At 38.8% G+C, this 13300-nt stretch overlaps 2 protein-coding genes across 2 annotated transcripts; both read left to right on the forward strand.

The window, feature by feature from the left end:
* Nucleotides 1-5175: 5175 nt before the first annotated feature.
* Nucleotides 5176-6129, forward strand: LOC139715055 (uncharacterized). The gene has a single exon (XM_071626680.1). The coding sequence runs from the start codon at nucleotides 5176-5178 to the stop codon at nucleotides 6127-6129; it is 954 nt and encodes a 317-aa protein (XP_071482781.1).
* Nucleotides 6130-9314: 3185 nt separating this feature from the next.
* On the forward strand, nucleotides 9315-10223 carry LOC139715056 (uncharacterized). Its single transcript, XM_071626682.1, has one exon. The coding sequence runs from the start codon at nucleotides 9315-9317 to the stop codon at nucleotides 10221-10223; it is 909 nt and encodes a 302-aa protein (XP_071482783.1).
* The last annotated feature ends 3077 nt before the right edge of the window (nucleotides 10224-13300 follow it).

Consider the following 13300-nt stretch of genomic DNA (forward strand, 5'->3'; position numbering starts at 1 on the left):
AAAGATGGGTGGTACACTTTTACATCCATTCGCTTTGCACTCCGGTTCCTGTGTCACACTTTGATAATGTCATGACGAAGCTCTATACCCAGGTTAATGATGACATACCATTACTAACAAAGCTGTTATATTTGGCATTTCCGAAAGCTAGACTTCTTTCGATCAACAACACCGCGCTCTTGGAAGAGCAAGAGAATGGGTGCATAAAGAAAACATACCTTAGATCACGTGATGAGATCCTAGACGTGTTCAAACGCCACTTCCCACAGTTTGATGAACGTACCATACATACAGCGATGGATGATGAGTTTGTCAAATTAGATTTCAGTAATGGACTTCCAACCGCTTAAAGCTCCCAAGTGAAATGTGGGAATTTTGGTTTTATTTTTTTACCACATAGATTACTTTAGAAATGCCACTGTTTCATTTTGGGAAGAAATTTGGAAATGGGGTTATAATGACAAAAGGAAAGTCATGTGAAAAAAAAAAAATCACTGTCAGTAAATGTCGTATATCATTAAACGTATACGTGAAGTTCCAAGATGTTTAATTGACCATACAGAAATTAATAACTGCAATACAGGTATCCTTGATTATTGCTCTTACTTAAAGTTCACATTGGTATCATGGTTTAGTAAATGTAATGATGTATACATAGCATTTCATTTAACTGTGGAAGATTTGGAGTATAAACTTGGCCAAACGCATTGAATGTAACGAATAATGTACGTGGAAAAAAAAAGTTTTGCTGTGGTTCGGTTTAGTTCTATGACTGTAGTCCTTTTCTCCAAGTAGAATAAGAAATGACAGAAATTATGCAAAAATGTTAGATATATAAATCAATGGAGGCATTTCAAAGTTCACGTAGTTCTGTCCGTTGTAACGTATCGTGTAGCAGAAAGAAAGCGGCATGTATTAAATAGGGCCTACCGTTATCAAACTTGAACAAGGGAGAAAGTAATACTCGGGACCGCCTTCATGAGCACAGTATAATACTCAGCTTCTAAGCAATATGATAAACTCTCTATAAGTCTTTAAAAAAAAGAAAAAATAATATCATAATATATGACAGAAGCTTTCATAAAGCATACAGGGTGACTTCTGCTTGCCGTCTCGAAGCATCCCACACCGTGGGATTATTTCTGAAGAGTTTGCGGAAGGGGCGAGGAGGAAGTGTGACAGAAAGACGAGTTGTCACGACGATGTTCTTATGACAAGTTGCCGAAGGTGGGAGGAAGTTAATTTCAACTTTTGGTCTCGATCAAAATTTCGACGCAGAAATTTGAGCGCTTTGCGAACGGTTTTTGAACATCTCAAAATCTGATTATGAATAGGCGACTTTTCGCGGAAAGGTTGGAAAGTGGCTAGTAACTGTTTGGGGATTGAATGAACTGATGAAGAACACGAACTATTGGTCGCGTTTTGTGATGTTCTGACACTATACTTTTCTGGGTGAAACGCCATCAACCACTTCTGCTCCCACTCCTGTATAGTGACATGAGGTCCTGTTTGAGCTACTTGGCATCCTCAGCTTTGCTGATGACTCTAATTTACACCATACATCTACAAACAGCCTGACTTGAGTAGCTTCAGATATACAGTCCAGTATAAGTACTTGATACTCTCCACTGAGGACCACCTTCTGTACTCTGCCTTGCAGGAAGACGCCAATTCACATGAGGAGACTTCTACGGATGCTAGAACTTGAGGTTGAGGAGGGGATGAGTGTGAACGACTTTCTCAAAAGCCTTTGTGAAGTCAAGCAAAATAAAATCGGTTTGTAGGCTGTTCGTCAAAGTTGTGGGCAATGCCATCAACAGCAGTGATATGCCATGTGACGCTCGAACGTGCAGTTTAGTATTGAAACACTATATACAATATTAAGTTAGTTGTAGGTTAAAATATTGCTAAAATGAACTGTGTTGGTCTGCCTCTTTTTTTTTTCATAGTTTAAAAATCAAATGTAATGCAACATGCTTAAAACCACTATGTTTGACTGATTATGAGTAATTGGTTGAAGCCAACTGCAGCATGAGTTCCGCGTCAAGATAGCAAATCCCCCCCCCCCCAAAAAAAAAAGTCATCGATATTCATCGCTTGTTCTTATTGAGTAAACTATATAAAAAAAAGATGAGAACAAATCACAGAAAAAGAAATCTGGAAAATAAGACTTGGTTAATGGAAAAAGTTTCAGCTCATTTGTGTTGCATGATACCAGAATTTTACCCCCTCAACTTCTTACTGCTTGTTGACCATTTTACAAAATTAATGATTGTTTGCATAAACAATTTAGTGTCGTACCATGGAGTTGACACGGAGCACGTGATAACCAGCCAGCGTGGTCATTTTTTCGTACAGTTTCGGCAGCACTGTGCCACGGTTTGGTCGCTAGCTTAAAGTTGCAGTGGATTACTTCTGGCTATCAAACAAATAATGTTCAATAAATCTTAAGTGGGGTAATTGCTGCGTAGGCGTGTTAAGTCAAGGTAACAACTATCTGGCAAGGAGTACAACGTTTGGTGTAAAATGACTCTGCGAGCATCGTGTTCAATTCTGATTGGGTACTAGCTTGGTGGATTGTCTATGGTCTACGGGTGGCGTCTGAGAGCTTGAATGTATCGAGAGATTACTATGTTGAAGTGTTACTTAGACGGTTCACGTCAGTGCTTCACTGGAAGTTTCAGGAAAAGATAGTGTGCCATTCACAGACAATATTTTCAGTTTGTTCCCACGCCTGTCTATTTGTGCTCTCATTTCTGTTCCCGTCGAGAAAGGTACGTAAGATATGTTCACCATGCCCTTTCACAGTATTATTATGATGTTTCTTTTAATCATTAATGTCATCAGTCCTTTGACCTTAAGCAAATAAGAGCATTAGTCGTCTACACAATGGCAGTATAGTGCATTATTTCTATGGTTCGTATATACATGTATTCGAAAATGAAAAAAAAAGTTCGTTATTTTTTTTCCCGAAAACAAAATAAGTTCCCTAATTCCGAAGGTTCCTAGAACAGTACACGGAATATTTGAATTAACGAACCTATTGGAATGGTGAACCTTATTTAATTGCTTGATTAACGAACACCAGGAAAAACAAATCTTAGGAAAAAAAGCCCACAAATGTTGAGATTAATGAACCCTTAATCATTTTCAAATTTTCGAATCTCAATTTACAGAATTTGTGTGTTTCGGAATAACGAACCTTCGGACTAACGAAAGTTGTTTCATTTTCGGATTAACAGACCTTCACAATAGCGAAAATCAATCGTTTAACATGGTGTGACCGAATCAATCACTCAGTTCGTTGTAACGGAGCACATTTCTTTTGTTTTTCTTTGTCAGTGGTGTTCGGAAAAGACTTCGTTATAACGAAAATTTCGTTATAACCGTGTTCGTTATAAGCGAATTTTGTAACATAGACTTTAATGGCGATAATTTTGGGACCAGAAGTTTTACTTCGTTGTAACGAAATTTCGTTATAACCGTGTTCGTTGTTACGGGAGTGCACTGTATCATTAATAACTCTGCCGAATGCGGCTATACAAATCACTCTGCAATCGTTGTGGCCGCTCATGAGTTGTTACATGAAAAAGAAGACTATGAAATGGTAAAAATATGACCAGTATAATCTGACAAAATAGTAGAGATAGAATCTACTTTGCCTTGAAAAGGTATAAAACATCCTGCGCTTGCGTATTACATTATTAAAATGGTGTTTTTTTTTACTATTGTTCTATGTCAAAACGTTATTACGTAATGATTAAAACAAAGTGTCTTCATTTCATCTTAATTTTACACTGTTTGTATCATCTGAATAAATAAACTTGTAATTTGGAAAAACATATAGGGCATTTTGTTTATGGGTAAGATGCTTCAAAATATTCCTTATAATGTCGTCGAGAGAGCTCAGCAATAAAATAGAGACTTCCAGAACTTTCCTATTATTGGCTTACTTTCTGCTTCACGGTGACTCTGAGTTTAGACAGATTTTGCACTCGTCGAAAAATAAATTCGCCATGTCATGATCATCAAATAAAGGCAATCAGGAAATTGATTGATTGATTGACCGAGAGCATAGAACTCTCCTTTATTTCTTTCAACATTTACAATATATACAGTTAAAAAGATGAAATATAACATAATTCACACAAAATAGACAAAGGGATGACAAAGGTCATCATATAACAAAGTGGTAACAAGTCAGACTTAAAAAAACAGAAGTGGAGTAAAGTGAAAGAAAAAAGGTGTCCCGTAAAAGCCTCAAGGGGTTGCAGTGATGGGATCACCTGACAATGAAAAGCTGGATAATACAAGAATAATGGAAAATGCAACGCTTTGTTGGATGAATTAGTGGTGGATCAAGTGTGATGGTGCCTAGACATGCATAGTGACTAGATCTCAATCAAACTTCTTCAAACTCTGCTGCGCTCGTCGATTATAGTCTACTTTTACATTATCTCTAGAACCCCGGGCATCTGGGAGTCAATTGTTTCTTTTTAGTTTGTGAATTAAAAACAAAGACATTTTACTCTTGACGAACTATTGCTGCCCACACAATTGCTCGAAATTGATCCGGCTGTATCCTACATATGCTGTGTACTCACCGTTATTGGACGATAGGCCCTAATACCCGAAGTGATTTCAAGTCTTTCTAGTAATTAATCTTTCACGTGACAAGATTGGTGGCCTAACATTTTCTCTTACTGCAATATTCTCAAGCCTATTTGATACGAGGAAAGACAACATCCAAGACCTGCCACCTTAGACATTATTAATCATACCCCGAAGCTTTTCTTCCAAGTAGAAAAAAAAAATGTCAGACTTGATGAATTCTGAATTAACGACAATACATGCTCGAAAATGTCAGCCCCGTGCTGTATGACTCGTGGGTGTCAAGCTCATGGGAAGACTGCGAAACAACATCAGGTGACAATAGTCGGTTTGGTGCTTGGAACTAATCATCACAGGAGAGTATTTTATCTTTTTGCCGATGTAAAGACTTGCAATGCTTTCTACTCTTCACAACGAAGCTCCTTCTTCTCCTGAAACAACAAATGACCTAGTGTTTGGTTTGTCCCCGAAAACTGTCATTTGTTCACATGTAGCAACTTAAATTGAATTAAAAAACGTTTTGTTTTTGCTTCTATAGGCCAACAGAGGTATACAAAAGCCACAATGGAGGATTCCAAGACCACAGCTGAACGGACATCAGATGAAGTGATGACGTCAGAGGAAGCATTTACATTCATTTGTGAAGTACTGGGAGTGACGTCACCTAAAGACAAGATGGCCTCTGATCCAATCGCCCTCTTGAATGAAATTGTGTTTTCTTGGCAAGCAAACATGCCGTACCAGACAGTGCGTAGTATCGCTACTCCAAAGAAGGACAGGCATCGTCCTACTCTGCTTGAGGTCAAGAATGACATACTGGCGAAGCTTGGAGGTCGATGCTACCACAACAACGTTGGTTGTTATATGGTCCTAAAAGCGCTTGGTTATCAGGTATCACTAGTACCAGGTGACATGGTTGGTACAAAAAGCGCCCACACGGTAATCATCGTCTACAACCTATCTGGAGAAGGTAGCAAGCACATGGCGGATGTGGGCACAGGGGGCTGGCCGACATTTCAGCTGATCCCGCTGGATTTCGAGAGGGAATCTCCCGAGTACCACGAGTCCTTCTTGATCTACAAGTTTGCACGCCGAGGAGACGTTATCGTTCGCCTGCACAACGTGGAAAGCGACCCAGTGGGAGCCAGTTACTTCAGGGCGTCCCCCAAAGATGAGTGGTACACCTATGCATCCATTCGCTTCAACACTCCGGTTGCCGTGTCTTACTTTGACAGTGTCATGACGAGGCTGTATACCCAGGTTAATGATGACATACCATTACTCACGAAGCTGTGGTGTATGGCATTTCCGAAAGGTCGATTTCTTTCGATCAACAACACCACGCTCTTGGAAGAGCAAGAGAATGGGTGCATAAAGAAAACCTACCTCAGGTCACGTGATGAGATCATAGACGTGTTCAAACGCCACTTCCCACAGTTTGATGAAAGTACAATAACTGCAGCGATGAACGATGAGTTTGTTAAATTAGATTTTAGTAAGGCTGCTCCAACCGCTTAAAGATTCTCAATGTTGGAATTTATTTGGTTTGCTTTTAAACCCATTTAGACTACTTTAAAAATGCAGTCATTTCTTTTTGGGAAGGCATTTAAAAACACTGTTATAATGACAGAAGGAAAGCCATGTGAAAAAAATCACTGTCAATAATATCACGTATCATTGAAAATATACGTCCAAGTTTGTTACGTCCAAGTATTTTAATGACTATTCAATAATGAATGGAACAGTAATATAGGTATCCTTGATTTTGTTCTTACTAAATCTTTGCATCGATATCATTGTATGGTAACTTCAATGATGTCTGCATAATATTCCATTCAATTGTGGAGGATTTGGAGTATAAAATTGGTCAAACGCATTGAATGTATGGAGTAATGCACATGGAAAGAAGGGTTTTTTTTTTGTTCAGTTTAGTTCTACACGACTGTAGTCCTTTTTTCAAGTATAAGAAGTGATAACAATTATGAAGAAATGATTGAAATAAAAATCAAGGAAGGCATTTCAAAAAGCGCAGTACTATTCCTTGTAACATAACGTATAACAGAAAGAAAGCGACATGTATTAGATATTATGATCATACTTTGAAAAGGGAGAAACGATACTCAGAACCGTTTTAATAAGCACAGCATTATAAGCTTCTAAGGAACTTAATATTGAATTATTCATGACAGAAATAAGGAAAGAGCTGTATGATAGAAGAGATTTGTATATTCAATGGTAAATTTTGTATACATGACCGAGAATAGTGATGTGCTTGTTCTTATTGATCAAATTTATGCAAAATTACAAAGCAAAGCAAAAATGGAAGAAAGACGTTACTCATTGGAATGGTTTCTTAGGTGTTTTGTATTGCATGATATCGGAATTTGGCCAGCTCAACTTATCACGGCTTGTTGACCATCCTGATAATGATTGTTTGCATGATAATTTAGTGCCAGACCATGGAACCCCATGGTCCGACGGGAAGGCAGCACGTGATAACCTCTTAACGTGGCTTCTTTTTTCACAATACTTGCAGCATTCATGCTTAGGTTTGATTGGCTAGCGCGTAACAGTGGATTATATCTGAATATCAAATGATATTTAACAAATCATGAGTCGAGCGACTGCTGCATCAGCGTTTTAAGTCAAGATTGACATGACTGACAAGAGATAGGCAACTCTTGGTGCAATATGTTATTGTATACGAGAAAGACAGTTTTGTAATACTGACTTTCTGATCCTTGTGTTCAATTCTGACTGGCTGCAAATGGTCGTTTGTCTCCAACCTGCATGTGGCGTTTGAGAGATTGAATGTAACCAAGAGATTATTCTATCGAATTGTTTTGCTGGTTTATGTAAATCCCTCACGGAACGTTTCAGGAATATCTACCGTGCCGTTCACAGAAACTATTTCCAGTTTGTTTCTACACCTGTCCATTTGAGCGCTTGGATCTGATTCCGTCTACAGAGGTACGTAAAATGAACTTTTTACCCGGAGGACATAGGTGATATGTTCATCATGTACCCACATGCAAGGTGATCTATCACTTGGTCTACTCCTACTTCGTCTAAAAGCCATTTAGTCTCAACCCATATGGTGTAATCCCTTTTCGGCTACAACCAGTCCAATTGCCGATTAGCCTTATTACGCCTACGAATTGGTCTACTTCCAGATGGGCTATGCCAATTTCATCTAATACAAAAATGTTTAATCAGACATAATGGAAAAAAAAAAAACAAGGAGTCAAAATTGTGATAAGTCCATCTGGTTATTAGACGAAACGATAATTAGCCAAACTAGACATTAGACCAGGTGAGGATTTAACCAAACGGTCATTAGACGAAATTGATAGTAGCCCAAATGAGTTTAACCGTAGTGGTGTTAGACGAACTGGGAAGTAAACCATCTTATATCAAAGCAAGTGGCAATAAACCATATACAATACTCATATGATATTTTTCCTATCATCGGTTTCATCTTTGCTTATGATTAACGAATTAACCCTGATTAACAAACCATTGTTACCTATGCAATTACTTTAAATTGATTGGGCTGTTTGTTATGTACGCCGTTTTTGTATGCTGTACTTCCATTTTCTTATCGTAAGATATCAACCGAAGCGATTTTAAGTATTTCAAGTAATGAACGTTTTATATGACGAGATTAGTAGTGTTACATTTCCTCTAATCACAACATTCTCAAGACTATTTAATACCAGGAAAGCAAAATCAAGGCCGGGCACCTTACAGTATAACAATCATGCCCGAAAGCTCATTGTCATGTACGCAAATACAGTGCACTCCCGTTGTAATGAGCACGGTTATAATTAAATTCCAGTTACAATGAAGTAAAAATTCAGGCCGCAACATTCTCCCCTCTATGTATTTTTATTGTTTATTTGTTCGGTTATAACGAAAAAAAAAATGTCGGTCCCAAGGACTTCGTTATAGCGGGAGTCCGCTGTACCACATTTGATGAAGTCTGCATTAACAAAAGGAAATGACGAGCGCACGTCACGAGTCATCACAGCCGACGAGTCATAAAGACCACGAGCTATGAGACTCACGAGCTCACATCAAGCAAACTAACCCTATTAGCTACTATGGTCCCACTAGACAAAGAAAACCCACAATTTGGATAGTGGCTAAGAAAAGCCCACGAACTCGATACTCAGCAGGAAAAAAGCCCACGAGCTCGACATATCGCTGGCTTATTCTACCTAGTATCGAGCTCGTGAAACTTGGTTTCTAGGTCTAGAGTCGGGCTCATAGATCTTGTTTGCCCTATCATCTAGATTGTGGACATGCTTAACTCAGTGTCTGGCTCGTGGTCCTATGAACGTGGTGTCATCTCCTGGGCTGTATGACTAGTGGGTGCCAACCTCATAGGATAACTGCGAAATCAAAACAGATGACAATTATATTCAGTTTGGTGTTGGGAACAAATCATTATAAGAGAGTACTTAATCTTTTTAATGTAAAAGTTTGAAACTTGTTCTATTCTGCCATGAACGTTGTTTCTTCTTTGGAAGCAACAAATGACCTAGTGTTTGGTTTGTCCCCGAAATCTGTCATCTGTTCACCTCTAATAAGGTGAAAGTGAATTGAAGATACGTTTTGTTCTCTGTTTAGACCGTCAGAGATATACCAGAGTTACAATGGAGGATGCCAAGACAACAGCTGAACCGACATCAGATGAAGTGATGACGTCAGAGGAAGCATTTACATTCGTTCGCGAAGTACTGGGAGTGACGTCACCTAAAGACAAGATGGCCTCCGATCCAGTCGCCTTCTTAAATGAAATTTTGGTTTCGTGGCAAGCAAACATGCCATACCAGACGGTACGTAGCATCGCTACTCCAAAGAAGGACAGGCATCGTCCTACTCTACTTGAGGTCAAGAATGACATACTGGCGAAGCTTGGAGGCCGTTGCTACCACAACAACGTCGGTTGTTATATGGTGATAAATGCGCTTGGTTATCAGGTATCCCTGGTACCAGGTGACATAGCTGGTACAAAAAGCGGCCACACGGTAATCATTGTCTACAACCTATCTGGGGAAGGTAGTAAGCACCTGGCGGATGTGGGCACAGGAGGCTGGCCGACATTCCAGCTGATCCCGCTGGATTTTGAGAAGGAATCCCCCGAGTATCACGAGTCCTTCTTGATCTACAAGTTTGTACGCCAAGGAGATTTCATCGTTCGCCTGCACAACGCGGAAAGCGATCCAGCTGGTCTCAAGCACTTTAAAGCGTCCCTGAAGGATGGGTGGTACACCTATGCCTCCATTCGTTATTACGAGCCGGTTGCTGTGTCACACTTTGACAACGTTATGACGGATCTGTATACCCGGGTTAACGATGAAATACCACTTCTCAGAAAATTGTGGTGTATGGCATTTCCGGAAGGTCGATTTCTTTCGATCAACAACACCACGCTCTTGGAAGAGCAAGAGAAAGGGTGCATGAAGAAAACCTACCTTAGGTCACGTGACGAGATCTTAGACGTGTTCAAACGCCACTTTCCACAGTTTGATGAAAATGACATAAATGCAGCGATGGACGATGAGTTTGTCAAACTAGATTTTCGAAAGGGACTTCCAATTTCTTAAAGATTTCTAAGAAAAATGTTTAATTTACTATGGATTTCACCCGTTTGCCTTTACTGGTACAAATCACATGTTGACTTCTTTAAATGAATGTAGATGGAAGTGAAAGCACTTACAACAAGGAAAAGTAGAAATTACGCGGTGCGTAAAATATGTCCCCGCCGGAAGTAGCATTTAGTAGCAAAATGTACAATATAGGTAAAAAGATCAAGGTCAAAGGTGAAAGAAGTCAAGGGTCAAAATTCTATGTAGAAGTTTTGAAGCCCTCACCTAGTGCCATCACATAAAGCAAACGAAATCGAAATCGGGTTAGAAATGGCGAAGGAGTAGCATTTTGTAGCCAATGTACAATATAGGTAAAAAAAATCAAGGTCAAAGGTCAAAGAAGTCAAAGGTCAAAATTCTGTGTAGAAGTTTTGAAGCCCTCACCTAGTGCCATCACATAAAGCAAACGGAATCGAAATCGGGTTAGAAATGGCGAAGGAGTAGCATTTGGTAGCAAAATGTACAATACAGGTCAAAAATCAAGGTCAAAGGTCAAAGAAGTCAAAGGTCAAAATTCTGTGTAGAAATTTTGAAGCCCTCACTTAGTGCCATCACTTAAAGCAAACGGAATTTAAATCGGGTAACAAATGGCGAAGGAGTAGCATTTTGTAGCAAAATGTAAAATATAGGTCAAAAATCAAGGTCAAAGGTCAAAGAAGTCAAAGGTCAAAATTCTGTGTAGAAGTTTTGAAGCCCTCACCTAGTGCCATCATATAAAGCAAACGGAATCAAAATCGGGTTAGAAATGGCGAAGGAGTAGCATTTTGAAGCAAAATGTACAATATAGGTCAAAGGTCAAGGTCAAAGGTCACAACTGAAATTCTGTATAGAAGTTTCAAAGCTCCCATGTAGTGCTATCATATAAAGCAAACAGAATCAAAATCGGGTTAGAAATGGCGAAGGAGTAGCATTTTGAACATTTTGATCACACACGGACGCACGGACAGACGGACAGACGGACACACGGACACACGGACACACGGACACACGGACACACAGACACACACACGTACGGAGCCCGTTTCATAGTCCCCTGCTCGAACTCGTTCGGCGGGGACAAAAATGACAAACAACTATCAAAAAGCATCGGATATCAATTGAGCAGGAAGTTTGGTAGAATTGTCCGTAGGACAGGTATCTTTGATTTTGTTGTCATCTAAACTTCACATACGTATCATTGTAGTGAAATGAATGACGTTAAGACAATATTCAAATCCATTACGGAGGATTTGGATAACGTATCATAAAGTCGGTCACACGAATTGAAAGGAATTTGAGAACTACAGATGGAAAGAAGTTCTGAGTTGTTTTGATTTCATTTAGTTTTATATCTGTATTGTTTTACCCATAAAAAAATAATCGCCAAGGTATGCAAATAATAATTATGTAATATATTATATCAATATAAGCACAGTCTTGTTCCTCCGGTACTGTCCCTGACAACATAAAACATAGCAGAAAACAAGCAACATGTATTTAAAATTATTATGACTATAATCAATGGAGAAAGTAGCACACAGGACAGTCTTCAAAAGCGGATCTTGACTTGAAATAAAGTTCATGATTATGATAAATTAGCATTTCTATACCTCTATATTTACCATACATGTCAGCCAAAAGGAAATGCGACAGTTTATGGGATGATTTCTTGTTGAGTGTACAGCTTTCTGGGATGTGTGGTTTAATTTGAATACCCATGCGTATTCATTATATCCATAGAAATAATGCACAGGTATGTGCGAGATTAACTGTTAGCTTATAGGAAGTTGTTCCATGCTAGCTGAATGCAGCTGTAGCGCGATCATGCGTTGTGTATGTAATTCAACCACATTTAGTATTGGACTCTTTTACAAAATGACTTAGATACTCCCCTTATCTTAGACAACTCTACTGCAATCAGAGTATATGATGCCTTATAAAGATATACACACCAACTAAACTGGTACATGCACTTTGTGTGTATATGATAACACATTGATATTTGCCATGTTTTGCTTGCCGGTGTATATGGTATTGCATGACACGTGTTTCAACTTTAAGCTTAAAGCAGCAAGTGACGTTGTTATCACATTGTGAAGGATCCAATGATCATGATTAAAGCAAAGTAGTGAGTTATACATGTTGGCGATATTTGTGTTTTGTTTCCATTGAAAGTCTGCCAGAGAGGTGTCTTTACGGATCTCCAGATTCGGTACTATGGGGCTGGACCTGAGCATCTTCGTAGGCTCGTAGCAGATTCTGACCTAAAACAACTGAAAATAAGTGAAATGGGTCAACCTAGCCGAACTTGACTTTTTCATATTTTCTGAAAGAGCGGGTCTTCTTTTACATTATGCTAAAATTTGGTATCATAAAACGGGCAGGAAAGTGTGTTTTTTTAGCAGTTTATCTCGCACATTTTTGGTAGAATAGTGTGATTAGGTGTGTCTTTAGAATACTTTTTCACTTCTGAAAAACCTTGTCCACACTCTTCACTTTGAACTCTAATAACTTTTGAAAGGATAGTGCTACTGCTTTGAAAGTTAGCATTAATTATGAACACAATGTGTTAATGAGGCATGCTTAATTTCAGTTTAATTTGATAATCCCTTCATTGTTATTACTCTGGTGGTTTACTTCCTATTTTTGTCCCATTCATTGCACAGCCAGCATGGTTTGGTAAAGATTAAGCGCTTGAATAGACACTGTACTTCAGAGCCCCTTTTCTCAGTTCACACTTTTCGTGAGTTTGTGCTTTCTTTCCAATATTTAGATAGGTTAGGAGAGTCCATTTGTTTTGAGTAATACATCCTTTCAAAGCTTAAAGTCTGCTCTTTTTAGAATATGGTCTTAACTAAAAATTCATGTCTGGCGACTTTTTGTTTGTTTTGAGGTGCAGGGTCACATTTTATCTTAATTGGGCAAACAGTCCGGAGTAAATCAAAGTGAAGCTGGACTTTGTGCTGTTTTACGATATTTGATTTGATAAGGCCCTCTAAGACCACTTCTCAGTGCAAATTCGAATTTTCACAGTATACGGAAAAGGAATCCAAGGT

The sequence above is a fragment of the Diadema antillarum genome, unplaced genomic scaffold, assembly GCF_040938485.1.
Source record: "Diadema antillarum isolate AM-2024a unplaced genomic scaffold, OU_Dant_1.0 seq00002695_RagTag, whole genome shotgun sequence".
Taxonomy (NCBI): Eukaryota; Metazoa; Echinodermata; class Echinoidea; order Diadematoida; family Diadematidae; genus Diadema; species Diadema antillarum.

Coding starts and splice junctions, on each gene's coding strand:
- LOC139715055 (XM_071626680.1), top strand. CDS start 5,176: ATGGAGGATTCCAAGACCACAGCTGAACGGACATCAGATGAAGTGATG.
- LOC139715056 (XM_071626682.1), top strand. CDS start 9,315: ATGACGTCAGAGGAAGCATTTACATTCGTTCGCGAAGTACTGGGAGTG.